The 24,793-nt window shown below is 48.5% G+C and overlaps 1 protein-coding gene across 4 annotated transcripts in view; it reads left to right on the top strand.

The window, feature by feature from the left end:
- DNAI1 (dynein axonemal intermediate chain 1) overlaps nt 1–24,793 on the top strand; it is a 269,556-nt gene that overhangs the window by 79,034 nt on the left and 165,729 nt on the right. For all 4 annotated transcript variants that reach the window (XM_068253053.1, XM_068253042.1, XM_068253033.1 and 1 more), the window contains exons 7-9: nt 716–780; nt 4,499–4,618; nt 4,703–4,762. In XM_068253053.1, the coding sequence (XP_068109154.1) occupies nt 716–780; nt 4,499–4,618; nt 4,703–4,762 (245 nt within the window). The remainder of the gene's footprint in view (nt 1–715; nt 781–4,498; nt 4,619–4,702; nt 4,763–24,793) is intronic.

Here is a 24,793-nt window from a genome sequence, read left to right as displayed (position 1 = left end):
GGGCGGTAAAGAGTACAAATCCGGCCCTGCCTGTCATAGGAAGCACTCAGGCTCCTGAAGAATTCTGTAGCCTCCTTCAGCGGGGCATTTGAACGGAAGAACCTGCTCTGGAAGGAGGGGACCAGGAGATGATTGGAACGGTCTATAGGACCCAGAGCCATCCCTCTCCGTAGGTAAGAATCTGTTTTTTTTTTTTTTTACTTCGCTTAACTTTAAAGAAGTACATTTTACCTTTAAGCTTTTTAAAGCACACCTGAAGTGAAAAGAATATAGAGGCTGCCATATTTAATTCATTACCACCATACCAGTTTTTTGATCTCTTTGGCTGCAGTAGTGTCTGAATCACACACTTGAAACAAGCATGCAGCTAATCCAGTCACACTTCATGCTTGTTCAGGGTCTATGGCTCAAAGTATTACAGGCAGAGGATCAGCAGCACTGCCGGGCAATGTGTATTGTGTAAAAGGAAATACATATGTCGGCCTTCATATCCCTCTCACTTCAGATGTCCATTAACCTTTTTGTAAAACAAACAAACATTTCCTTTTCTGCTCAGCTGTTCAGGTCTCAGAACTTCAGTTATACTTTATTAATAGAAGTTTGTGCTGTGCATGATGGGTAATATTGTAATGTGTTGTCATCCTGTCCAGTAATGCTCTGATCTCTCCTCTCCTATATATGGACATTTATATTGCCATCTGTGTGTGTCTTGCAGAGGCTCCGCCCAGTGACTCCGGAGAGGCGGGAGATGCAGAGAAAGAGGGGAAGTCAGAGGCGCAGGTACAGTGGGCGGATATACAGTATACATTTATTTATAATAATACAGCAGCGCTCAATCCTCAGATTTCTTCTTTAATCCTACGGATCACCCTAAGATACACCTTTAAATAAACAAATAACTCCACATAGTGCAATCTGTCTTCAATCACCAGTGATATCACCCATTGGTGTAAAGGTACACTCTGCCTTTAGAAACAGTGCACGGTAAGGGCGTAGAGTCCACCACCTGCTACTTCAGGCACCCCCATATGCCCCTGCTCACCGGCACTGACTTGTTAACTACAGTTAGTCAGTAACCGCCACCTGGGTTTACTTTACGACAACTCTGCAGGCAAACTCAGACAAAAAGAGTTGCATTGCCACTATTGGACCTTTTTGAGCTTCACTCCTTGCCTGATGAAGCGGGTTATACCTGCGAAACGCATTGCGGAGTGCCAAAATAAATTGTTGTTTGCGATTTGAACAATCTCGATTGTCCATCATTTCAGGAGTTAAGTCCACCTGTACTCCTCCTTTTTAGGTGTTTTTAGATCATTTTAACCTGCCTGGCGCCTCTGTCCAAATTTACACTGCAGACAAACTCAGACAGGGCAGACGTGTGTAAAACTGCTTCTTTAATAAAACATCATAAAATCAGTCATGTCCGTACATCTAACTACCTAACGACCTCGTCACGCCGATGGGCGTCAACGTGGTTGCTCCCCCAGGATCACCTAAAGCAGATTGGCGTCAAGTCCTGGGGGCGTGTTTTGCTGGAGATCACGCATGCCGATGCATCTCCGCTTGAATGACAGAGCTCTGCTCCGCTAGGAGACTTGCACAATAGAGCGCTGCGATCTACGGCAACACTGTACTGAGGAAAGCCCCCCTGGGAGGCAGAGAAGCGATCTGCTGTCATGGGGAGGTGGGGTAAAAAAAATATATAAAAGAAATAGCAGAATTTATTTAAAAAATAAACAAATATTTATACAAAACTAAATAAACATTCCAGGAGCGATCGCAGCCCACAAACAGAGAGCTCTGTTGGTGGGCAGAAAAGGGGTGGGTGGGGGGGAATCACTTGTGTGTCGAGTTGTACGGCCCTGCAACGAACCCTTAAAGCTGCAGTGGCCTAAATTGTAAAACATAGGCTGGTCACTAGGGGGTGTAAGCCTACGGTCCTCAAGTGATTAAATCACATTAAAACAGCGTTGTATATCACCATCTCCTGGCTGGGTGGATTAGCGCGTCTGCCGTCTTCTTCCCATGTGCTGCCTCGGCGTGTGCAACCCTGGCTCCGCCCTACTGGTTTTGTCATCCAATGATGACTAAGCTTTACATTGATTTTCTTGCGTCCTGGTACACTTCCATACAAGGAAGGAGGGGCTATACTCTCCCTGCTTACGGACCTTGATTGAAATGGAAACGCAGGTGCTGAGGTTAGTGGTCAATTTATATACAATCATTAACCCTCTGCACTCATGACAGTCACATCAAGCTGGAACGCTAGAAGCATTAAAAACAACTAGGCTGCAAGAATATGTTGTTAAGGAAAGGGAAAATTTGATTTAAAAATGGATTGCATGCAATTAGATTGTGTACTGTTGTGTACTGTACCACCAGGCGATGAGGTTTCCCTGTATGGCACACCTCCCAACTTTCTGAGGTGAGAAGAGGGACACTTAAGCCATGCCCCTGATCACGCCCCTGCCGCACCCCTGATCACGCCGTCACACCCCTAGACCACGCATGCCATAAAGATTTCATAAGAAAAGTATGTTGTTTTATAATTCAAACCACGCTGGTCCTTTCTATCCTGCTTCATGTTCCTACATATTAACATTTTAAAAAGAGTAATATATCAATTTAAAAGATTGGAATAAAGTTTAGAGTCAATCAAACACATTTATTAGTAGAGAAATATATATATTTATATAGAAATATGTCCTGAAAGAGGGACAAATAAGGAAGAAAGAGGGACAGAGGCACAGGGCTCCAAAAGAGGGACAGTTGGGAGCTATGCTATGTGGTAGGGTCCCTACCCTTCCTATACCAGACAGCACACAAGCAAACACTCCATGCTCATAACCTGGGAATTATGCTGAGGTCTGTCAGCTTCAGCCATTCTAAGGAACCCACGCATGCAGATAAATCAGTTTTAGGCCTCTTGCACACTACATGCGATTCCGATTTTGTTATTTTATTTATTTTTTTAAAATATGATCCGAGGAGGAGAGCTGCAGCATGCAGCCAGACCACAATGGCTGCTACTACATACATACAAGAAAGGAGGAGGGGCTATGCTCACCCTGCTTAGGGACCATGATTTTAAATGGAAACACAGGTGCTGAGGGGCGTGGTCAGTGTTTCTTTACTTCAACTGCATACTTCTCAACTTTTGGAGCCAGGAAAAAGGGACACTACGACACGCCCCTGCCACACCTTTAACCACGCCCCAATTTCTCAAAACCACGCCCCTCCCTTATACAGTTTCTCCCTCCATTCTATGCAGAGATTGACACATGTAGTGATGGTAGGCAAGCTATTTAACCTCCCCGGCGTTCTATTGAGATCGCCAGGGAGGCTGCGGGAGAGGTTTTTTTTAATTAAAAAATACTATTTCATGCAGCCAACTGAAAGTTGGCTGCATGAAAGCCCACTAGAGGGCGCTCCGGAGGCGTTCTTCCGATCGCCTCCGGCGCCCAGAATAAACAAGGAAGGCCGCAATGAGCAGCCTTCCTTGTTTGGCTTTCCTCGTCGCCATGGCGACGAGCGGAGTGACGTCATGGACGTCAGCCGACGTCCTGACGTCAGCCGCCTCCGATCCAGCCCTTAGCGCTGGCCGGAACTGATTGGTCCGGCTGCGCAGGGCTTGGGCGGCTGGGGGGACCCTCTTTCGCCACTGCTCGCGGCGGATCGCCACAGAGCGGCGGCGATCAGGCAGCACACGCGGCTGGCAAAGTGCCGGCTGCGTGTGCTGCTTTTTATTTGAGGAAAATCTGGCCCAGCAGGGCCTGAGCGGCAGCCTCCGGCGGTGATGGACGAGCTGAGCTCGTCCATACCGCTCAGGAGGTTAAATAATAATCAGGGCCAGTTTTAGCAACAATGGGGCCCCAGGGCAAAATAAACCTGGGGGGGGGGGGGGGGGGGCAACAGATACCCTGCAACAAAAATCGGCAGTAAGGGACCTTTTTGCAGCTGGTATAGTCAGGGTGTGAAGCCCCAATCAGTAGGAGCTCCACATTCTGGCTATCCCAGCCTGCATGGGGGACAAGGGGTTAAAAAGTTTCAGGAGGGAGGACGCCACATAATTTTGTTTAAAAAAAATTCCCACACTCCCCTTCCCCCCAAAAAAAAAAAAATATTGGGAAAATAGGAAAAAAATGCCACGGATCTTCATACAGCCATATTGCGGCTGTGTAGCGATCACTGGCCAAAGCGCTGCGGCTGCAGAGGAGTTTCCACCCCCTGGAAGCCCTGTCAGGAAATTCATTGCTCTTTCTTTTGACAGTAACCAAGCAGCTCAGGATGACCCAAACTACTAGGAATGTATAGGGGGATAAAAGGAACCAAAAAGCCCTCCTACTAAAAAAGCAGTAGGAGGGCTTTTAGTAGGAAGTCTGCACACACACGATTCATACCCTGGTTATAGGGGTTTGCCATGTGTTTTGTTAGCTATTCTGTAGTGTGAACGTCCTTTGTGTGAGTCTCCTGGTGACGGCTGTGATTGTGTCTGCAGACCAGCATGGATGGTACGGAGGGGGAGCAGGTCCCATCCAGGGGCAAGAAGGAGAGAAAACTCACCAACCAGTTCAACTACAGCGAGAGAGCCTCCCAGACCTTCAACAACCCTCTGAGGGTGAGACCCTTTCCTCCCCACTGATATTATTACTGCTCTATGGTGCTCCTCTCATATACACTCATCACTGTCATTGTACTGCAGGAACGGGCGTCCCAGACCGAGCCACCTCCACGAGCCACGTTCTCATCTACTGCCAACCAGGTACGTCTACAGAGTATAACCCCAACACCTTCCCCTCCACGAGCCACGTTCTCATCCACTGCCAACCAGGTACGTCTACAGAGTACAACCCCAACACCTTCCCCTCCACGAGCCGCATTCTCATCCACTGCCAACCAGGTATGTCTACAAAGTATAACCCCAACACCTTCCCCTCCACGAGCCACGTTCTCATCCACTGCCAACCAGGTACGTCTACAGAGTACAACCCCAACACCTTCTCCTCCACGAGTCACGTTCTCATCCACTGCCAACCAGGTACGTCTACAGAGTACAACCCCAACACCTTCCCCTCCACGAGCCACGTTCTCATCCACTGCCAACCAGGTACGTCTACAGAGTACAACCCCAACACCTTCCCCTCCACGAGCCACGTTCTCATCCACTGCCAACCAGGTACGTCTACAGAGTATAACCCCAACACCTTCCCCTCCACGAGCCACGTTCTCATCCACTGCCAACCAGGTACGTCTACAGAGTACAACCCCAACACCTTCCCCTCCACGAGCCACGTTCTCATCCACTGCCAACCAGGTACGTCTACAGAGTACAACCCCAACACCTTCCCCTCCACGAGTCACGTTCTCATCCACTGCCAACCAGGTACGTCTACAGAGTATAACCCCAACACCTTCCCCTCCACGAGCCACGTTCTCATCCACTGCCAACCAGGTACGTCCACAGAGTACAACCCCAACACCTTCCCCTCCACGAGCCACGTTCTCATCCACTGCCAACCAGGTACGTCTACAGAGTACAACCCCAACACCTTCCCCTCCACGAGCCACATTCTCATCCACGGCAAACCAGGTACGTCTACAGAGTATAATCCCAACACCTTTCCCTCCATGAGCCACGTTCTCATCCACTGCCAACCAGGTATGTCTACAGAGTACAACCCCAACACCTACCCCTCCACGAGCTACGTTCTCATCCACTGCCAACCAGGTACCTTTACAGAGTACAACCCCAACAACTTCCCCCTACACGAGCTACGTTCTCATCCACTGCCAACCAGGTATGTCTACACAGTACAACCCTAACCACTTCCCCTCCACGAGCCACGTTCTCATCCACTGCCAACCAGGTATGTCTACAAAGTATAACCCCAACACCTTCACCTATACGAGCCACGTTCTCATCCACTGCCAACCAGGTACGTCTACAGAGCATAATCCCAACACCTTCCCCTCCACGAGCCACGTTCTCATCCACTGCCAACCAGGTATGTCTACAGAGTACAACCCCAACAGCTTCTCCTCCACGAGCTACGATCTCATCCACTGCCAACCAGGTATGTCTACAGAGTACAACCCCAACAACTTCCCCTCCACGAGCCACGTTCTCATCCACTGCCAACCAGGTACGTCTACAGAGTACAACCCCAAAACCTTCCCCTCCACGAGCCACGTTCTCATCCACTGCCAACCAGGTACGTCTACAGAGTACAACCCCAACTCCTTCCCCTCCACGAGCCACGTTCTCATCCTCTGCCAACCAGGTATGTCTACAGAGTATAACCCAAACACCTTCCCCTCCACGAGCCACGTTCTCATCCACTGCCAACCAGGTATGTCTACAGAGTACAACCCCAACAGCTTCTCCTCCACGAGCTACGATCTCATCCACTGCCAACCAGGTATGTCTACAGAGTACAACCCCAACAACTTCCCCTCCACGAGCCACATTCTCATCCACTGCCAACCAGGTACGTCTACAGAGTACAACCCCAAAACCTTCCCCTCCACGAGCCACGTTCTCATCCACTGCCAACCAGGTACGTCTACAGAGTACAACCCCAACTCCTTCCCCTCCACGAGCCACGTTCTCATCCTCTGCCAACCAGGTATGTCTACAGAGTATAACCCAAACACCTTCCCCTCCACGAGCCACGTTCTCATCCACTGCCAACCAGGTATGTCTACAGAGTATAACCCCTACACCTTCCCCTTCACGAGCCACGTTCTCATCCACTGCCAACCAGGTACATCTACAGAATACAACCTCAACACCTTCCCCTCCCCGAGCCATGTTCTCGTCCACTGCCAACCAGGTACGCACTACAGGGTACAACCCCAACACCTTCCCCTCCACGAGCCACGTTCTTGTCCACTGCCAACCAGGTATGTCTACAGAGTACAACCCCAACACCTTCCCCTCCCCGAGCCACGTTCTCGCCACTGCCAACCAGGTACCTTTACATAGTATAACCCCAACACCTTTCCCTCCACGAGCCACGTTCTCATCCACTGCCAACCAGGTATGTCTACAGAGTACAACCCCAACTCCTTCCCCTCCACGAGCCACGTTCTCATCCACTGCCAACCAGGTATGTCTACAGAGTACAACCCCAACACCTTCCCCTCCACGAGCCGTGTTGTTGTCCACTGCCAACCAGGTATGTCTACAGAGTACAACCCCAACTCCTCCCCCTCCATGAGCCACGTTCTCATCCACTTCCAACCAGGTACGTCTACAGAGTTCAACCCCAACACCTTCCCCTCCACGAGTCACGTTCTCATCCACTGCCAACCAGGTACGTCTACAGAGTATAACCCCAACACCTTTCCCTCCACGAGTCACGTTCTCATCCACGGCAAACCAGGTACGTCTACAGAGTATAATCCCAACACCTTTCCCTCCATGAGCCACGTTCTCATCCACGGCAAACCAGGTACGTCTACAGAGTATAATCCCAACACCTTTCCCTCCATGAGCCACGTTCTCATCCACTGCCAACCAGGTATGTCTACAGAGTACAACCCCAACACCTGCCCCTCCACGAGCTACGTTCTCATCCACTGCCAACGAGGTACGTCTACAGAGTATAATCCCAACACCTTCCCCTCCACGAGCCACGTTCTCATCCACTGCCAACCAGGTACCTTTACAGAGTACAACCCCAACAACTTCCCCCTACACGAGCTACGTTCTCATCCACTGCCAACCAGGTATGTCTACACAGTACAACCCTAACCACTTCCCCTCCACGAGCCACGTTCTCATCCACTGCCAACCAGGTACCTTTACAGAGTACAACCCCAACAACTTCCCCCTACACGAGCTACGTTCTCATCCACTGCCAACCAGGTATGTCTACACAGTACAACCCTAACCACTTCCCCTCCACGAGCCACGTTCTCATCCACTGCCAACCAGGTATGTCTACAAAGTATAACCCCAACACCTTCACCTATACGAGCCACGTTCTCATCCACTGCCAACCAGGTACGTCTACAGAGCATAATCCCAACACCTTCCCCTCCACGAGCCACGTTCTCATCCACTGCCAACCAGGTATGTCTACAGAGTACAACCCCAACAGCTTCTCCTCCACGAGCCACGTTCTCATCCACTGCCAACCAGGTATGTCTACAGAGTACAACCCCAACTCCTCCCCCTCCATGAGCCACGTTCTCATCCACTGCCAACCAGGTACGTCTACAGAGCATAATCCCAACACCTTCCCCTCCACGAGTCACGTTCTCATCCACTGCCAACCAGGTATGTCTACAGAGTACAACCCCAACAACTTCCCCTCCACGAGCCACGTTCTCATCCACTGCCAACCAGGTACGTCTACAGAGTACAACCCCAAAACCTTCCCCTCCACGAGCCACGTTCTCATCCACTGCCAACCAGGTACGTCTACAGAGTACAACCCCAACTCCTTCCCCTCCACGAGCCACGTTCTCATCCACTTCCAACCAGGTACGTCTACAGAGTACAACCCAAACACCTTCCCCTCCACGAGCCACGTTCTCATCCACTGCCAACCAGGTATGTCTACAGAGTATAACCCCAACACCTTCCCCTTCACGAGCCACGTTCTCATCCTCTGCCAACCAGGTATGTCTACAGAGTATAACCCAAACACCTTCCCCTCCACGAGCCACGTTCTCATCCACTGCCAGTAGAAAGTAAGAAATGTTGGCATGCTGCGCTGCCTCCCTATACCTCCCAGTGGCTACCCCGAGTCAGGCTCGGGATAATCGCTCCTAGCCTTTTTTTTTCTCCTCCAAGCCTGACTCGGGGTTGCTGCAAAGGAGGTTAAAGGACAACTGAAGTGAGAGGGATATGGAGACTGCCATATTTATTTCCTTTTAAACAATGCCATTTGCCTTGCAGCCCTGATCTACTTGGCTGAGTAACACCTGAAACAAGCATGCAGCTAATCCTGTCAGATCTGACAATAATGTCAGAAACACCTGATCTGCTGCATGTTTGTTCAGGGGCTATGGCTGAAAGTATTATAGGCAGAGGATCAGCAGGACAGCCAGGCAGAGGCGTAGCTAGGATTTTCAGCGCCCGGGGACAAAGGCTATTAATGCGCCCCCCCCCCCCCAAGCCCGCGCGCCGTGCCAAAAGGGGCGTGGTCACATAATAAATGTGGGCGTGGTTATGGGTGGAGCCAAATGTATATGGAGGTTAGCAGGCTCACGCTCACCCACCCTCCCTCAGTATGTACCTTCCAGCATGTTCCAAGACAAATTCAGCAATCATGAGCCCCCCCCCCCATCAAGACAAATTCAGCAATCATGAGGCCCACAACATAACCAACTCAGCAATCATGAGGCCCCTAACAAGAAAAATTTAGCAATCATGAGGCCCCCAACAAGACAAATTCAGCAATCATGAGGCCCCCAACAAGACAAATTCAGCGATCTTGAGGCCCCCAACAAATCATGAGGCCCCCAACAAGACAAATTCAGTAACCATGAGGCCCCCAAAAAGACAAATTCAGCAGTCATGAGTCACATAAATAGACAGCATTTCACATAAATAGGTAGAATGCCCCCTTAATATGGTAGACACCTCTCACCTGGCAGCAGTTCTCCAAAATACACTCAATCTGACGTAGTTCCCCAAAAATAGGTAGCCCCAGGTCTATAGTTGTCCCCAGAATAGGTGGCCAGCAGTATAGATGTCCCCAGAATAGGTGGCCAGCGGTATAGATGTCCCCAGAACAGGTAGCCAGGGGTAGAGATGTCCACAGAACAGGTAGCCAGCGGTATATGTGCCCAGTATATGTAGGCAGGGGTATGTGTGCCCAGTATATGTAGCCAGAGGTATATGTGCCCAGTATATGTGGCCAGTGGTATATATGCCCAGTATATGTAGCCAGGAGAATAATATGTGCCCAGTATATATAGTCAGGCGTATATGTGCCCAGTATACGTAGCCAGGGGTATATATGCCCAGTATATGTAGCCAGGGGTATATATGCCCAGTATATGTAGCCAGGGGGTATATATGCCCAGTCCACGTAGCCAGGGGGTATATATGCCCAGTATATGTAGCCAGGGGTATATATGCCCAATATATGTAGGCAGGGGGTATATATGCCCAGTATATATAGGCAGGGGTATATATGCCCAGTATATGTAGCCAGGGGTATATATGCCAAGTATATGTAGCCAGGGGTATATATGCCAAGTATATGTAGCCAGGGGGTATATATGCCCAGTATATGTAGCCAGGGGTATATATGCCCAGTATATGTAGCCAGGGGTATATATGCCCAGTATATGTAGCCAGGGGGTATATATGCCCAGTCCACGTAGCCAGGGGGTATATATGCCCAGTATATGTAGCCAGGGGTATATATGCCCAGTATATGTAGCCAGGGGTATATATGCCCAGTATATGTAGGCAGGGGTATATGTGCCCAGAGTAGGTAGCCAGGGGTATATGTGCCCAGAGTAGGTAGCCAGGGGTATATGTGCCCAGAGTAGGTAGCCAGGGGTATAGGTGCCCAGAGTAGGTAGCCAGGGGTATAGGTGCCCAGAGTAGGTAGCCAGGGGTATGGGTGCCCAGAGTAGGTAGCCAGGGGCATAGGTGCCCAGGGTAGGTAGCCAGGGGTATATGCCCAGTATATGTAGTTAGGGGTATATGTGCCCAATATATGTAGGCAGGGGTATATGTGCCCAGAGTAGGTAGCCAGGGGTATATGTGCCCAGAGTAGGTAGCCAGGGGTATATGCCCAGTATATGTAGTTAGGGGTATATGTGCCCAATATATGTAGGCAGGGGTATATGTGCCCAGAGTAGGTAGCCAGGGTTATATGTGGCCAGAGTAGGTAGCCAGGGGTATATGCCCAATATATGTAGTTACGGGTATATGTGCCCAATATATGTAGGCAGGGGTATATGTGCCCAGAGTAGGTAGCCAGGGGTATATGTGCCCAGAGTAGGTAGCCAGAGGTATAGGTGCCCAGAGTAGGTAGCCAGGTCAGCCAGGTGTCCCCCTCCCCAGCAGGAGGGGAGCAGCGCAGAGAAGAGCTGCTCTCTCTCCCTCGCTGTCCCCTCCAATGTCTGTCCGGTGGCTGGCAGCGGCGGGCGGAACTTACCTCCGTCTCGTCGCAGCGCCGGATGGATCTGCCGCTACTCGGTCTGGTCCAGACCAGAGCAGCGGCTGCGCACCCGAACTTCCGGCCGGCGCTGGAGCGAGACGGAGGTGAGTTCCACCCGCCGCTGCCAGCCACCGGACAGACATTGGAGGGGACAGCGAGGGAGAGAGAGAGCACCTAAGGTGAGGGAAGGAGGGGGGAGATGGCCCCCCTTCCCCACCGTCCGCACAGCTCTCTCTCTCTTCTCTGCGCTGCTCCCCTCACCCCCCGCAAGAAAAAAAAAAAAACCGCAGCTCAGCTGGGCGCCCTTGGGGACCCGGCGCCCCGGGGCACTTGTCCTACCCCGACCCCCCCTAGCTCCGCGCCTGCAGCCAGGCAACTAGTATTGCTTAAAAAGAAAATAAATATGGCTGCCTCCATATACCTCTGACTTCAGTTGTCTAAATAAAATCGTTTGATTCTACCAAAATCGTGCAGGAACTCACTTTCTACAGCATTTGACTTCAGTTGTCTGTTAAAAAAGAAAGTATTTGCAGTTGATCAGCTTTAGGTGAGCAAGAAGGATTTCCCATGATGCATCAGTGCTGCTCAGTGAGTAAATATGCAAATCATTCCTTTATGTCCCTGTAAAGCTGGACACACATTCTGGACTGCTGGTGCACAGTGTGCCTATAGCGTATTCATGTTACAGGGCCACAGCAAACCAACTTCCCAGCAGCTGGATCTGGCTTATAGGGAACCTGAGGTGATCCGATAGCAAAAGAATAAGATACTTGCCTAAGAAGAGGAAAGCTTCCCCTGTCCTGCTCCAGATCACCGCCGCTGCCTGGGACCGTCACATCTGTGCTCCACCCACGCCTGCACAGTACCAGAGGCGCTCATGGAGGAGTGGCTCCCGCTTACTGCTCAGGCGTGGCCATGATCACATGGTATGGTCACGCTTGTGCATGGTGAGAAGCGCAGCCACGTAACCGATCCATCAAGATCTTGTTGGATATGTTCGGAGGTCGGCGTGCAGCAATGGTGGGGCCAGGAAGACGTGGGAAGCCTTCCTTCATAGGTAAGTATCTACTTTTTTTTTGTGTCGCAGTTACTTAACTAGTTGACGCCAGCCCATTGGCGGCATAATGCGAGGACACGTATGCACCCACGGGTGTACACCGGTTTTCACTTAAAGGGACTCCGAGCACCTCTCATGGGCATGCCTTTAAGCCAGACGACTTCCAACAAAGTCGTGCTATGACACCTCTGGAGGAGCCTCTTGCAATGGCCATGCGTGTCACTTCCTCTTCCTGTTTCATTCAGTGATGCACTTCTCTAACAGAGAAGACATGGGTGATCCGGAAGTTATAACATAGCCAAGATGGCAGCTGCGATTTTTAAATTGCAATTAAAACGAAAACTAATTGATGTAGAATGGTGATTCAGGCATTAAATGAGCACAGGCTACAGAAAGGTATGCATCTTTAAGTACTTTGCAGTACTGGTCATAGTCTTAAAGGAATGCCCATGAGAGGTGCTCGGAGTCCCTTTAATGCAAAACGATTGTTTTAAGATGTCAGTTTTGCATAAACGTTTTGCAATTTAAATTGGTTTTGGAAAGCATTTTCTACCAACTTGTATACCGTTGCCATGGTTTCAAGCAAGCTTAGTTAGAATATTAGGCAGTTATAGCAGCTGCCGACTGGAATGTAGAGATCCCCATTTAATAATATTGAATGTCAAATCTTTTTGTGTAGGAGTGATACATGTGATGTTCTATCAGTGTTCTAAAGTATGAATAAACTCCTTTAAACTAAAACTGAAGTACCTACTCTTAGGTGCATAAAAGAACATTTGAAAGCATTCCCTGAAGAGAACGGTACTTTCATTGCAGAGAGTGGTACAAGTTTATGCAGCTCTGCTGATCGTTCTCTGCTGATAAGCTTCCTGCCTGGTCAATTCACTCTGCTCCCCCTCCCTCCTCTGCTGAATATGCATGTCAGTTGCATGGCAACCTGTTTATTCAGCAGAAGAGGAGGGGGAGAAGAGTGAAGAGACCAGGCAGAGAGCTTCTGCTTTGGCTGGTAATGATTATATTTTCAGATCTGCATTGAAAGTAAACATTTTTACACACAGGGAATGCTTCCAAATTGTATTTTATGTGCCCAAGAGTAGGTGCTTCAGTTTAAGTTTAGGGAGTATATGATGCCAATGGAAGGCTGGCATTGCTCTCTCTCTCTTGCAGTGGAGATATATGATGGTGGCATTGGTCTGTCTCTTGCAGTGGGAGATATATGATGGTGGCATTGCTCTGTCTCTTGCAGTGGGAGATATATGATGATGGCGTTGTTATCTCTCTCTTGCAGTGGGAGATATATGATGGTGGCATTGCTCTCTCTCTCTCTTGCAGTGGGAGATATATGATGGTGGCATTGCTCTCTCTCTTGCAGTGGAAGATATATGATGGTGGCATTGGTCTGTCTCTTGCAGTGGGAGATATATGATGGTGGCATTGCTCTGTCTCTTGCAGTGGGAGATATATGATGGTGGCATTGCTCTGTCTCTTGCAGTGGGAGATATATGATGGTGGCATTGTTCTCTCTCTCTTGCAGTGGGAGATATATGATGGCGGCATTGCTCTCTCTCTTGCAGTGGGAGATATATGATGGTGGCATTGCTCTCTCTCTTGCAGTGGGAGATATATGATGATGGCATTGCTCTCTCTCTTGCAGTGGGAGATATATGATGGTGGCATTGTTCTCTCTCTCTTGCAGTGGGAGATATATGATGGTGGCATTGCTCTCTCTCTTGCAGTGGGAGATATATGATGGTGGCATTGCTCTGTCTCTTGCAGTGGGAGATATATGATGGTGGCATTGTTCTCTCTCTCTTGCAGTGGGAGATATATGATGGTGGCATTGCTTTCTCTCTTGCAGTGGGAGATACATGATGGTGGCATTGTTCTCTCTCTCTTGCAGTGGGAGATATATGATGGTGGCATTGCTCTCTCTCTTGCAGTGGGAGATATATGATGGTGGCATTGCTCTCTCTCTCTTGCAGTGGAGATATATGATGGTGGCATTGCTCTCTCTCTCTTGCAGTGGGAGATATATGATGGTGGCATTGCTCTCTCTCTCTCTCTTGCAGTGGGAGATATATGATGGTGGCATTGCTCTGTCTCTTGCAGTGGGAGATATATGATGGTGGCATTGCTCTGTCTCTTGCAGTGGAGATATATGATGGTGGCATTGCTCTCTCTCTTGCAGTGGGAGATATATGATGGTGGCATTGTTCTCTCTCTCTTGCAGTGGGAGATAAATGATGGTGGCATTCCTCTGTCTCTTGCAGTGGGAGATATATGATGGTGGCATTGCTCTCTCTCTTGCAGTGGGAGATATATGATGGTGGCATTGCTCTCTCTCTTGCAGTGGGAGATATATGATGGTGGCATTGCTCTCTCTCTTGCAGTGGGAGATATATGATGGTGGCATTGCTCTCTCTCTCTCTTGCAGTGGGAGATATATGATGGTGGCATTGCTCTGTCTCTTGCAGTGGGAGATATATGATGGTGGCATTGCTCTGTCTCTTGCAGTGGGAGATATATGATGGTGGCATTGTTCTCTCTCTTGCAGTGGAGATATATGATGGTGGCATTGTTCTCTCTCTCTTGCAGTGGGAGATATATGATGGTGGCATTGCTCTGTCTCTTGCAGTGGGAGATATATGATGGTGGCATTGTTCTCTCTCTCTTGCAGTGGGAGATATATGATGGTGGCATTGCTCTCTCTCTTGCAGTGGGAGATATATGATGGTGGCATTGCTCTGTCTCTTGCAGTGGGAGATATATGATGGTGGCATTGCTCTGTCTCTTGCAGTGGGAGATATATGATGGTGGCATTGTTCTCTCTCTCTTGCAGTGGGAGATATATGATGGTGGCATTGTTCTCTCTCTCTTGCAGTGGGAGATATATGCTGGTTGCATTGCTCTCTCTCTTGCAGTGGGAGATATATGATGGTGGCATTGCTCTGTCTCTTGCAGTGGGAGATATATGATGGTGGCATTGCTCTCTCTCTCTCTCTCTTGCAGTGGGAGATATATGATGGTGGCATTGCTCTGTCTCTTGCAGTGGGAGATATATGATGGTGGCATTGCTCTGTCTCTTGCAGTGGAGATATATGATGGTGGCATTGCTCTCTCTCTTGCAGTGGGAGATATATGATGGTGGCATTGTTCTCTCTCTCTTGCAGTGGGAGATAAATGATGGTGGCATTGCTCTGTCTCTTGCAGTGGGAGATATATGATGGTGGCATTGTTCTCTCTCTCTTGCAGTGGGAGATATATGGTGGTGGCATTGCTCTCTCTCTTGCAGTGAGAGATATATGATGGTGGCATTGCTCTGTCTCTTGCAGTGGGAGATATATGATGGTGGCATTGTTCTCTCTCTCTTGCAGTGGGAGATATATGATGGTGGCATTGTTCTCTCTCTCTTGCAGTGGGAGATATATGATGGTTGCATTGCTCTCTCTCTCTTGCAGTGGGAGATATATGATGGTGGCATTCCTCTGTCTCTTGCAGTGGGAGATATATGATGGTGGCATTGCTCTCTCTCTCTTGCAGTGGGAGATATATGATGGTGGCATTGTTCTCTCTCTCTTGCAGTGGGAGATATATGATGGCGGCATTGCTCTCTCTCTTGCAGTGGAGATATATGATGGTGGCATTGTTCTCTCTCTCTTGCAGTGGGAGATATATGATGGTGGCATTCCTCTGTCTCTTGCAGTGGAGATATATGATGGTGGCATTGTTCTCTCTCTCTTGCAGTGGGAGATATATGATGATGGCGTTGTTCTCTCTCTCTTGCAGTGGGAGATATATGATGGTGGCATTTCTCTCTCTCTCTCTTGCAGTGGGAGATATATGATGGTGGCATTGCTCTATCTCTTGCAGTGGGAGATATATGATGGTGGCATTGCTCTCTCTCTCTTGCAGTGGGAGATATATGATGGTGGCATTGGTCTGTCTCTTGCAGTGGGAGATATATGATGGTGGCATTGCTCTGTCTCTTGCAGTGGGAGATATATGATGGTGGCATTGCTCTCTCTCTTGCAGTGGGAGATATATGATGGTGGCATTCCTCTGTCTCTTGCAGTGGGAGATATATGATGGTGGCATTGCTCTCTCTCTTGCAGTGGGAGATATATGATGGTGGCATTGCTCTCTCTCTTGCAGTGGGAGATATATGATGGTGGCATTGCTCTCTCTCTCTTGCAGTGGGAGATATATGATGGCGGCATTGCTCTCTCTCTTGCAGTGGAGATATATGATGGTGGCATTGTTCTCTCTCTCTTGCAGTGGGAGATATATGATGGTGGCATTCCTCTGTCTCTTGCAGTGGAGATATATGATGGTGGCATTGTTCTCTCTCTCTTGCAGTGGGAGATATATGATGATGGCGTTGTTCTCTCTCTCTTGCAGTGGGAGATATATGATGGTGGCATTTCTCTCTCTCTCTCTTGCAGTGGGAGATATATGATGGTGGCATTGCTCTATCTCTTGCAGTGGGAGATATATGATGGTGGCATTGCTCTCTCTCTCTTGCAGTGGGAGATATATGATGGTGGCATTGGTCTGTCTCTTGCAGTGGGAGATATATGATGGTGGCATTGCTCTGTCTCTTGCAGTGGGAGATATATGATGGTGGCATTGCTCTCTCTCTTGCAGTGGGAGATATATGATGGTGGCATTCCTCTGTCTCTTGCAGTGGGAGATATATGATGGTGGCATTGCTCTCTCTCTTGCAGTGGGAGATATATGATGGTGGCATTGTTCTCTCTCTCTTGCAGTGGGAGATATATGATGGTGGCATTGTTCTCACTCTCTTGCAGTGGAGATATATGATGGTGGCATTGTTCTCTCTCTCTTGCAGTGGGAGATATATGATGGTGGCATTGTTCTCTCTCTCTTGCAGTGGGAGATGTATGATGGTTGCATTGCTCTCTCTCTCTTGCAGTGGGAGATATATGATGGTGGCATTCCTCTGTCTCTTGCAGTGGGAGATATATGATGGTGGCATTGCTCTCTCTCTCTCTCTCTTGCAGTGGGAGATATATGATGGTGGCATTCCTCTGTCTCTTGCAGTGGGAGATATATGATGGTGGCATTGCTCTCTCTCTTGCAGTGGGAGATAAATGATGGTGGCATTCCTCTGTCTCTTGCAGTGGGAGATATATGATGGTGGCATTGCTCTGTCTCTTGCAGTGGGAGATATATGATGGTGGCATTGTTCTCTCTCTCTTGCAGTGGGAGATATATGATGGTGGCATTGTTCTCTCTCTCTTGCAGTGGGAGATATATGATGGTTGCATTGCTCTCTCTCTCTTGCAGTGGGAGATATATGATGGTGGCATTCCTCTGTCTCTTGCAGTGGGAGATATATGATGGTGGCATTGCTCTCTCTCTTGCAGTGGGAGATATATGATGGTGGCATTGCTCTGTCTCTTGCAGTGGGAGATATATGATGGTGGCATTGTTCTCTCTCTCTTGCAGTGGAGATATATGATGGTGGCATTGCTCTCTCTCTTGCAGTGGGAGATACATGATGGTGGCATTGTTCTCTCTCTCTTGCAGTGGGAGATATATGATGGTGGCATTGCTCTCTCTCTTGCAGTGGGAGATATATGATGGTGGCATTGCTCTCTCTCTCTTGCAGTGGAGATATATGATGGTGGCATTGCTCTCTCTCTTTTGCAGTGGGAGATATATGATGGTGGCATTGCTCTCTCTCTCTCTCTTGCAGTGGGAGATATATGATGGTGGCATTGCTCTGTCTCTTGCAGTGGGAGATATATGATGGTGGCATTGCTCTGTCTCTTGCAGTGGAGATATATGATGGTGGCATTGCTCTCTCTCTTGCAGTGGGAGATATATGATGGTGGCATTGTTCTCTCTCTCTTGCAGTGGGAGATAAATGATGGTGGCATTCCTCTGTCTCTTGCAGTGGGAGATATATGATGGTGGCATTGCTCTCTCTCTTGCAGTGGGAGATATATGATGGTGGCATTGCTCTCTCTCTTGCAGTGGGAGATATATGATGGTGGCATTGCTCTCTCTCTTGCAGTGGGAGATATATGATGGTGGCATTGCTCTCTCTCTCTCTTGCAGTGGGAGATATATGATGGTGGCATTGCTCTGTCTCTTGCAGTGGGAGATATATGATGGTGGCATTGCTCTGTCTCTTGCAGTGGGAGATATATGATGGTGGCATTGTTCTCTCTCTTGCAGTGGAGATATATGATGGTGGCATTGTTCTCTCTCTCTTGCAGTGGGAGATATATGATGGTGGCATTGCTCTGTCTCTTGCAGTGGGAGATATATGATGGTGGCATTGTTCTCTCTCTCTTGCAGTGGGAGATATATGATGGTGGCATTGCTCTCTCTCTTGCAGTGGGAGATATATGATGGTGGCATTGCTCTGTCTCTTGCAGTGGGAGATATATGATGGTGGCATTGCTCTGTCTCTTGCAGTGGGAGATATATGATGGTGGCATTGTTCTCTCTCTCTTGCAGTGGGAGATATATGATGGTGGCATTGTTCTCTCTCTCTTGCAGTGGGAGATATATGATGGTTGCATTGCTCTCTCTCTTGCAGTGGGAGATATATGATGGTGGCATTGCTCTGTCTCTTGCAGTGGGAGATATATGATGGTGGCATTGCTCTCTCTCTCTCTCTCTTGCAGTGGGAGATATATGATGGTGGCATTGCTCTGTCTCTTGCAGTGGGAGATATATGATGGTGGCATTGCTCTGTCTCTTGCAGTGGAGATATATGATGGTGGCATTGCTCTCTCTCTTGCAGTGGGAGATATATGATGGTGGCATTGTTCTCTCTCTCTTGCAGTGGGAGATAAATGATGGTGGCATTGCTCTGTCTCTTGCAGTGGGAGATATATGATGGTGGCATTGTTCTCTCTCTCTTGCAGTGGGAGATATATGGTGGTGGCATTGCTCTCTCTCTTGCAGTGGGAGATATATGATGGTGGCATTGTTCTCTCTCTCTTGCAGTGGGAGATATATGGTGGTGGCATTGCTCTCTCTCTTGCAGTGGGAGATATATGATGGTGGCATTGCTCTCTCTCTTGCAGTGGGAGATATATGATGGTGGCATTGTTCTCTCTCTCTTGCAGTGGGAGATAAATGATGGTGGCATTGCTCTGTCTCTTGCAGTGGGAGATATATGATGGTGGCATTGTTCTCTCTCTCTTGCAGTGGGAGATATATGGTGGTGGCATTGCTCTCTCTCTTGCAGTGGGAGATATATGATGGTGGCATTGCTCTGTCTCTCTCTCGCAGTGGGAGATATATGATGGTGGCATTGCTCTGTCTCTTGCAGTGGGAGATATATGATGGTGGCATTGCTCTCTCTCTTGCAGTGGGAGATATATGATGGTGGCATTGCTCTCTCTCTTGCAGTGGGAGATATATGATGGTGGCATTGTTCTCTCTCTCTTGCAGTGGGAGATATATGATGGTGGCATTCCTCTGTCTCTTGCAGTGGGAGATATATGATGGTGGCATTGCTCTCTCTCTTGCAGTGGGAGATATATGATGGTGGCATTGTTCTCTCTCTCTTGCAGTGGGAGATATATGATGGTGGCATTGTTCTCACTCTCTTGCAGTGGAGATATATGATGGTGGCATTGTTCTCTCTCTCTTGCAGTGGGAGATATATGATGGTGGCATTGTTCTCTCTCTCTTGCAGTGGGAGATGTATGATGGTTGCATTGCTCTCTCTCTCTTGCAGTGGGAGATATATGATGGTGGCATTCCTCTGTCTCTTGCAGTGGGAGATATATGATGGTGGCATTGCTCTCTCTCTCTCTCTCTTGCAGTGGGAGATATATGATGGTGGCATTCCTCTGTCTCTTGCAGTGGGAGATATATGATGGTGGCATTGCTCTCTCTCTTGCAGTGGGAGATAAATGATGGTGGCATTCCTCTGTCTCTTGCAGTGGGAGATATATGATGGTGGCATTGCTCTGTCTCTTGCAGTGGGAGATATATGATGGTGGCATTGTTCTCTCTCTCTTGCAGTGGGAGATATATGATGGTGGCATTGTTCTCTCTCTCTTGCAGTGGGAGATATATGATGGTTGCATTGCTCTCTCTCTCTTGCAGTGGGAGATATATGATGGTGGCATTCCTCTGTCTCTTGCAGTGGGAGATATATGATGGTGGCATTGCTCTCTCTCTTGCAGTGGGAGATATATGATGGTGGCATTGCTCTGTCTCTTGCAGTGGGAGATATATGATGGTGGCATTGTTCTCTCTCTCTTGCAGTGGAGATATATGATGGTGGCATTGCTCTCTCTCTTGCAGTGGGAGATACATGATGGTGGCATTGTTCTCTCTCTCTTGCAGTGGGAGATATATGATGGTGGCATTGCTCTCTCTCTTGCAGTGGGAGATATATGATGGTGGCATTGCTCTCTCTCTCTTGCAGTGGAGATATATGATGGTGGCATTGCTCTCTCTCTCTTGCAGTGGGAGATATATGATGGTGGCATTGCTCTCTCTCTCTCTCTTGCAGTGGGAGATATATGATGGTGGCATTGCTCTGTCTCTTGCAGTGGGAGATATATGATGGTGGCATTGCTCTGTCTCTTGCAGTGGAGATATATGATGGTGGCATTGCTCTCTCTCTTGCAGTGGGAGATATATGATGGTGGCATTGTTCTCTCTCTCTTGCAGTGGGAGATAAATGATGGTGGCATTCCTCTGTCTCTTGCAGTGGGAGATATATGATGGTGGCATTGCTCTCTCTCTTGCAGTGGGAGATATATGATGGTGGCATTGCTCTCTCTCTTGCAGTGGGAGATATATGATGGTGGCATTGCTCTCTCTCTTGCAGTGGGAGATATATGATGGTGGCATTGCTCTCTCTCTCTCTTGCAGTGGGAGATATATGATGGTGGCATTGCTCTGTCTCTTGCAGTGGGAGATATATGATGGTGGCATTGCTCTGTCTCTTGCAGTGGGAGATATATGATGGTGGCATTGTTCTCTCTCTTGCAGTGGAGCTATATGATGGTGGCATTGTTCTCTCTCTCTTGCAGTGGGAGATATATGATGGTGGCATTGCTCTGTCTCTTGCAGTGGGAGATATATGATGGTGGCATTGTTCTCTCTCTCTTGCAGTGGGAGATATATGATGGTGGCATTGCTCTCTCTCTTGCAGTGGGAGATATATGATGGTGGCATTGCTCTGTCTCTTGCAGTGGGAGATATATGATGGTGGCATTGCTCTGTCTCTTGCAGTGGGAGATATATGATGGTGGCATTGTTCTCTCTCTCTTGCAGTGGGAGATATATGATGGTGGCATTGTTCTCTCTCTCTTGCAGTGGGAGATATATGATGGTTGCATTGCTCTCTCTCTTGCAGTGGGAGATATATGATGGTGGCATTGCTCTGTCTCTTGCAGTGGGAGATATATGATGGTGGCATTGCTCTCTCTCTCTCTCTCTTGCAGTGGGAGATATATGATGGTGGCATTGCTCTGTCTCTTGCAGTGGGAGATATATGATGGTGGCATTGCTCTGTCTCTTGCAGTGGAGATATATGATGGTGGCATTGCTCTCTCTCTTGCAGTGGGAGATATATGATGGTGGCATTGTTCTCTCTCTCTTGCAGTGGGAGATAAATGATGGTGGCATTGCTCTGTCTCTTGCAGTGGGAGATATATGATGGTGGCATTGTTCTCTCTCTCTTGCAGTGGGAGATATATGGTGGTGGCATTGCTCTCTCTCTTGCAGTGGGAGATATATGATGGTGGCATTGTTCTCTCTCTCTTGCAGTGGGAGATATATGGTGGTGGCATTGCTCTCTCTCTTGCAGTGGGAGATATATGATGGTGGCATTGCTCTCTCTCTTGCAGTGGGAGATATATGATGGTGGCATTGTTCTCTCTCTCTTGCAGTGGGAGATAAATGATGGTGGCATTGCTCTGTCTCTTGCAGTGGGAGATATATGATGGTGGCATTGTTCTCTCTCTCTTGCAGTGGGAGATATATGGTGGTGGCATTGCTCTCTCTCTTGCAGTGGGAGATATATGATGGTGGCATTGCTCTGTCTCTCTCTCGCAGTGGGAGATATATGATGGTGGCATTGCTCTGTCTCTTGCAGTGGGAGATATATGATGGTGGCATTGCTCTCTCTCTTGCAGTGGGAGATATATGATGGTGGCATTGCTCTCTCTCTTGCAGTGGGAGATATATGATGGTGGCATTGCTCTCTCTCTTGCAGTGGGAGATATATGATGGTGGCATTGCTCTCTCTCTTGCAGTGGGAGATATATGATGGTGGCATTGCTCTGTCTCTTGCAGTGGGAGATATATGATGGTGGCATTGTTCTCTCTCTCTTGCAGTGGGAGATATATGATGGTGGCATTGTTCTCTCTCTCTTGCAGTGGGAGATATATGATGGTTGCATTGCTCTCTCTCTCTTGCAGTGGGAGATATATGATGGTGGCATTCCTCTGTCTCTTGCAGTGGGAGATATATGATGGTGGCATTGCTCTCTCTCTCTTGCAGTGGGAGATATATGATGGTGGCATTGTTCTCTCTCTCTTGCAGTGGGAGATATATGATGGCGGCATTGCTCTCTCTCTTGCAGTGGAGATATATGATGGTGGCATTGTTCTCTCTCTCTTGCAGTGGGAGATATATGATGGTGGCATTCCTCTGTCTCTTGCAGTGGAGATATATGATGGTGGCATTGTTCTCTCTCTCTTGCAGTGGGAGATATATGATGATGGCGTTGTTCTCTCTCTCTTGCAGTGGGAGATATATGATGGTGGCATTTCTCTCTCTCTCTCTTGCAGTGGGAGATATATGATGGTGGCATTGCTCTATCTCTTGCAGTGGGAGATATATGATGGTGGCATTGCTCTCTCTCTCTTGCAGTGGGAGATATATGATGGTGGCATTGGTCTGTCTCTTGCAGTGGGAGATATATGATGGTGGCATTGCTCTGTCTCTTGCAGTGGGAGATATATGATGGTGGCATTGCTCTCTCTCTTGCAGTGGGAGATATATGATGGTGGCATTCCTCTGTCTCTTGCAGTGGGAGATATATGATGGTGGCATTGCTCTCTCTCTTGCAGTGGGAGATATATGATGGTGGCATTGCTCTCTCTCTTGCAGTGGGAGATATATGATGGTGGCATTGCTCTCTCTCTCTTGCAGTGGGAGATATATGATGGCGGCATTGCTCTCTCTCTTGCAGTGGAGATATATGATGGTGGCATTGTTCTCTCTCTCTTGCAGTGGGAGATATATGATGGTGGCATTCCTCTGTCTCTTGCAGTGGAGATATATGATGGTGGCATTGTTCTCTCTCTCTTGCAGTGGGAGATATATGATGATGGCGTTGTTCTCTCTCTCTTGCAGTGGGAGATATATGATGGTGGCATTTCTCTCTCTCTCTCTTGCAGTGGGAGATATATGATGGTGGCATTGCTCTATCTCTTGCAGTGGGAGATATATGATGGTGGCATTGCTCTCTCTCTCTTGCAGTGGGAGATATATGATGGTGGCATTGGTCTGTCTCTTGCAGTGGGAGATATATGATGGTGGCATTGCTCTGTCTCTTGCAGTGGGAGATATATGATGGTGGCATTGCTCTCTCTCTTGCAGTGGGAGATATATGATGGTGGCATTCCTCTGTCTCTTGCAGTGGGAGATATATGATGGTGGCATTGCTCTCTCTCTTGCAGTGGGAGATATATGATGGTGGCATTGTTCTCTCTCTCTTGCAGTGGGAGATATATGATGGTGGCATTGTTCTCACTCTCTTGCAGTGGAGATATATGATGGTGGCATTGTTCTCTCTCTCTTGCAGTGGGAGATATATGATGGTGGCATTGTTCTCTCTCTCTTGCAGTGGGAGATGTATGATGGTTGCATTGCTCTCTCTCTCTTGCAGTGGGAGATATATGATGGTGGCATTCCTCTGTCTCTTGCAGTGGGAGATATATGATGGTGGCATTGCTCTCTCTCTCTCTCTCTTGCAGTGGGAGATATATGATGGTGGCATTCCTCTGTCTCTTGCAGTGGGAGATATATGATGGTGGCATTGCTCTCTCTCTTGCAGTGGGAGATAAATGATGGTGGCATTCCTCTGTCTCTTGCAGTGGGAGATATATGATGGTGGCATTGCTCTGTCTCTTGCAGTGGGAGATATATGATGGTGGCATTGTTCTCTCTCTCTTGCAGTGGGAGATATATGATGGTGGCATTGTTCTCTCTCTCTTGCAGTGGGAGATATATGATGGTTGCATTGCTCTCTCTCTCTTGCAGTGGGAGATATATGATGGTGGCATTCCTCTGTCTCTTGCAGTGGGAGATATATGATGGTGGCATTGCTCTGTCTCTTGCAGTGGGAGATATATGATGGTGGCATTGTTCTCTCTCTCTTGCAGTGGGAGATATATGATGGTGGCATTGTTCTCTCTCTCTTGCAGTGGGAGATATATGATGGTTGCATTGCTCTCTCTCTCTTGCAGTGGGAGATATATGATGGTGGCATTCCTCTGTCTCTTGCAGTGGGAGATATATGATGGTGGCATTGCTCTCTCTCTCTTGCAGTGGGAGATATATGATGGCGGCATTGCTCTCTCTCTTGCA

This window comes from Hyperolius riggenbachi, chromosome 1 (genome assembly GCF_040937935.1).
Source record: "Hyperolius riggenbachi isolate aHypRig1 chromosome 1, aHypRig1.pri, whole genome shotgun sequence".
NCBI lineage: Eukaryota > Metazoa > Chordata > Amphibia > Anura > Hyperoliidae > Hyperolius > Hyperolius riggenbachi.
Note: the sequence above shows the minus strand (reverse complement) of the source record. Positions and strands in the feature narration are given on the sequence as shown.